General features: G+C 40.9%; 1 protein-coding gene across 1 annotated transcript; it reads right to left on the bottom strand.

The window, feature by feature from the left end:
• Positions 1–3,104: 3,104 nt before the first annotated feature.
• TMEM177 (transmembrane protein 177) lies at positions 3,105–4,231 on the bottom strand. The gene has a single exon (XM_009696988.1). It carries the CDS (start codon positions 4,221–4,223, stop codon positions 3,288–3,290), a length of 936 nt encoding a protein of 311 aa, XP_009695290.1. The 5' UTR covers positions 4,224–4,231; the 3' UTR covers positions 3,105–3,287.
• Positions 4,232–4,542: the final 311 nt, after the last annotated feature.

Raw genomic sequence — 4,542 nt, forward strand, 5'->3', positions numbered from 1 at the left:
AGAAACCTGTGAGCCAGACCCTGCATTTCTTGCACACCCATGGGAATTCTGAGTAAAGTACCTAGGTGGCCCTTGTGTCTTGCAGTATTATCCACTAAAGCTTTATATAGCAGCAAGCATTACATTTATATAAAAATTAAGTTACAAGGATTGTCTTCTCCTCAGTTATCTAGAAAATTTGGGATAACAACATAAACAAACCAGTCAAGGAAATCTCTCTTTAAACTAGATTGTGTATAAATTTAAACTAGCAACTCCTTTTGGTCATTTGCTACTCATACTTCATCCTTTAATCACTTTACCAGACAGAAAGAGAGCTTCGTTTGTGTAGACAATATCTATTTTTATGACAGTTCATTATTTCATTCATACCTTCACTTTTGCAGTGTCTTGACTTATACTTCTTATATCTGCATCTCCTGGCAATTCCTTTTGCTTAATATTTTCTGTTGCTTTTCTACACAAAAAATTGTACGAAGTCTGCCTCATCCAAGCAGTGCAAGAGAAGCCAGTTACTACTAAAACAAGTTTTCTGAACTCAGAGTTTCAGCTTCAGAGCTGGGGGAGACTATCAGGCTGTTCACTGACACTATTTACAAACTGATTCACTTGGCTCTTCTGGGCCATTGAATGAACTTGCTTTTCCATATCAGATTGTTCTTAGCACGGAAGAGCATGATCAACTAACGTTTTCACTTTTAATTCTGCAGTGCTTGCTTCTTTCATACTCTCAAAACTAGATAATTTCTATCACCAGTATCTGGAACTCATATTTGATTTCATCGGAAGTTCCACCTACAGAAAAACATTTGCAATATTATTAGACTTTGCATGCTTATTTTCACAGCCATATATTTGAGTTGTGCTATTCTTACTTGCCAAATAGCCTGGGTGATCTTGCAAGCAACAATTACCTGGCAAGACACACAAGATACAAACGTTTTCCAGGACAACCCACACACTCCCAAAGTTCAGGGAAATCTTAATTAGCAGTTGTGATTTCAGCTCCCATTTCCCTTACATTGACAGTACCATGCTTCCAGATTACACAGATGGCAACAGAATAGGAGCTTGACTATATAGAGATAGAGGTGTGTAAGCCCTTGGCAATAACATCTCTTTGGTAGGCAAGGGCATATGTCTTAATATTAGCCAGCTCTCCCTTACTGACACCAATATGCCACAGCAAGTTCAAAGAAGGCTAAATCAGACACAGCATGTACAGATACGTGGAGCTTCTTGGAGAATCCAGCTGTAAGATTAAAGCAAAGTGCACAACTGCAAAACCCATTAGCATCACTGGGGCTTTACAACCTGAGAATGTTAAATAACAGCACTAGCTGCAGGCACCTTGATGAAAAGCAGCAGTAAGGAGTTGTAAGAGGCAAGCAGATTAATTTAATTTTGTTTAAACTGCTACTTGTTGTAAATCTCAAAGAAAGCCTCTGTTTCCTCTCTGCCCTTTTTATGTAGTAGCAGCGCCTTAAACGACATACAAGTGGGCCAAGTTTTCTCTGACAACATTTCATAGAGTTTAGACTTGTCTGAAGGAGTAACACAAGGATGAATTGAACTCATAGGCTATATAAAACAGTAGTTATATTCCAGCCTTGAGCCACAGCATCACTCAAACAAAAACCTCTATCTTGACCTGTTATATTGGATTTCCCTGGAAGAGAAGTCAAATAAAATTTAGCCTGAAGCTTTGAAAGCCCCCTGCCTAAAGGTAAAGTCTCCTTCTATTCCACAGGCTAGGAGGTTTCGTCAAACTCTTCCACAAAGGTGACAAGAACAATAACCTTATGCCCTACAGCCAGAAAATACCTCAAAGGCATCTCATGACTTGACATTCAAGGACAACTGCAAGTGATAGGTGGTGGTCCAGAAAAACACAACACAGAAACCTAAAGATCTTTATATATATGGTTTCAGCAATGTAAAGCAATACCAGTGCCTCAGCAGCCAGTACATCAACTTTATATCACTGCGTGATTCAAATGGAAAACAGAACTCAGTAACTCTTTGAGCAAACACAGGCATGACAGTTATTATTGTAGGAGATAAAGAAAGGACAAAACTAGGGCAGAGAGGACACTCAGCACATCTGTGACTGAGAAGATACAAAGTAATAGAAGTTTCCTGCAAGAATGACAACAGAGATAAGAAGAGGAGAACTGCTGTGATGTCACCAGGGAAGAACTACTGGAATGGCTGCAATGGAAACACAGAAGAGAAGGAACTACAAAGTTTGAGAACTATCACATTGGAGAGCACATAAAAGCTTCAAGGTGAGGCCATAGTGGAAAGTTTACTGCCCATGCACTAAAGACCCTTCCAGAAGATTAGTAATCCTGGGCAAAGCTCAGTTCTGCCAGATAAAACCGTCTTAGGCTAGTCTGAAACAGGAGAATGATTTCCTTTGGCAACTCTTCACAGACCTCACCAGTTTCTGCACCAAATGTCAGACGTATTTTTTATACCTTGCCGCCTTTGACATAAAAAGTGACATACATCTACATGTATTTTTAAATTAAACAAAAACTGGACCAAAGCAAACAGAAAACCCTCTCCTGAACATGCTTATCCCATGAACCCATGACAGTCACGTTACATACTGTCACTGCTGGGAAAACATGCAAGATATACACGCTGCACTCACCATGTCAAGTAGAGCAGAACTAGATTTAAGCAAAACGATGCAGGTACAGGTAATAATCTAGCTGTATTAGTACGAACTGCAGCATAACTACTGGGCCCTACTGAAGAACAGTGATTGCAGCTATGTACATTGCACAAGAACTTACACAAAACAGAACCACTGTGTCTTGGTATTTACGTAACAACATGATACAGACTGCCCAGTTTTTTTAAACATCTTTGGGTTGTTCCATAGGAGGAATGGCAAACATACATACAAACACCACAGTTCAAATGGTAATGCTCCCAAAACTCTGTTGGACCTCATCCTTTCCATTTTCCAGACTGCACTGGCAGGAAGGCAGCGCAGAGCAGCAGAACTTCCAGATCAGTGTCTGAGAAGTTCCCTTCCTCAGTGGTCTTGCGATTTGAGATGCACACAGAACAGAGCACATTTGAAGCAAGTCTTTAATATTTTAAGAGAGAATTCTTTATTCACAGAATGTGCAGTAACTCCTTCCGAACTATATGCAAAAATAAACCCCGAAGTTCTAATGAAGATACAGAGGGAAAAAAAAAAACCACAGCACAGCAATATTCCAAGAGAATACATACATAATTCACAAGTTTAAAATTCAAGCACTCCCTTCCTATGCCTGGAGCTCTCTTAAAATATTAACAATCAAATCTCTTCGGTAAGTGTATGGGGTATACTTTATTCTGAACCAGTGTCTTGGGAAAAGGTTACCACTTGGGGCGTACATTTTTGTCCCTTGTTTGCCCATCAGATCACGAAGAATCCTGTTGCGGGACAAGATTTTATCATAAAATTCAACCCCACCTCTGGCGTAGTCTTTGGAAACAGTAGCTGCCTTTCTGTCAGCCTTGCAGTCTAGGTGATAGGTCATAGCGTCGTAAGAAATGTAATAGCACATCAGTCCACCAGCGGCAGTTATGAGGTTACAGATGCTGCGAAGTATCAGGGGGCCAGGAGATAAACCCAGAAGTAGCTTTATACCTATCCCACAGAAAAATGTACCAGCTAAGCAAGCTGGAGCCACAACTGCACTTGCTAAAGGGCTGCCGTTCTGCAAATACACGACTTCTCTGGCAATGGCAAACTTCTGAGCTTTAAGTGAAAATGTCAGAGCTTCCTTCAAAGCAACACCTTCATTGCTCTCCCAGTCTACTTCCTTGCCATTGATCACAACAACATGGTTGACTATTCCTTTTTTATCCTCAGTTGTGCTATCAAAGTTAGGTGGGATGCCCACCAAAGAGCCTGCAGGCAGCCAGGGGATTCCAGCACTCACAGGGTGGAAGCCAGAAGCTGCAAAGGCTCGATAGGAGGCAGTGGACTTCACATCAGTATCTTGAAGAACATCCTGAAAGACACAACAGAGCCTCTGTGAAAGCTCAGCTGGCTGCCCCTCTGACCAGCACTCATGCAACAGTTTGAATGTCTGCTCAGGAAACACATGATAGGAAAGGTTAGCGCCAAACAGTCCCACGCAAGAAACGGCCAACAAAGTGATCTTGCGCTTCTTTAACCACACAGATGCCTTCCACAGGAACTGCACTGCCATAGTCAAATCCTAACCTGTTTATAACACAAAATCAGGAATTAAAGTCTGCATAAACGGGTCTCACCTCTATAGCATTTAAAAAAAAACAAGGCAAAAAACATGAGAAGAAGCAGAGCACAATAACCAAAGAAACATTCTCTTTTACATCAACAGAACATCTTTACAGAGAAAGTGATACTCATTAATTGTTGGGCCATGGAACGTAGGACAACTGAGATAAAGAATTAACTTCTCCCTCTCCTCCAGTAAATCAATTTACCACAACAAAGACAATAATAGAGCCATCATACTTCCTCCTTCCCCCAGCAATCAATACACA

This window comes from Cariama cristata, unplaced genomic scaffold (assembly GCF_000690535.1).
Source record: "Cariama cristata isolate BGI_N322 unplaced genomic scaffold, ASM69053v1 scaffold20063, whole genome shotgun sequence".
In the NCBI taxonomy this organism is placed as follows: Eukaryota; Metazoa; Chordata; class Aves; order Cariamiformes; family Cariamidae; genus Cariama; species Cariama cristata.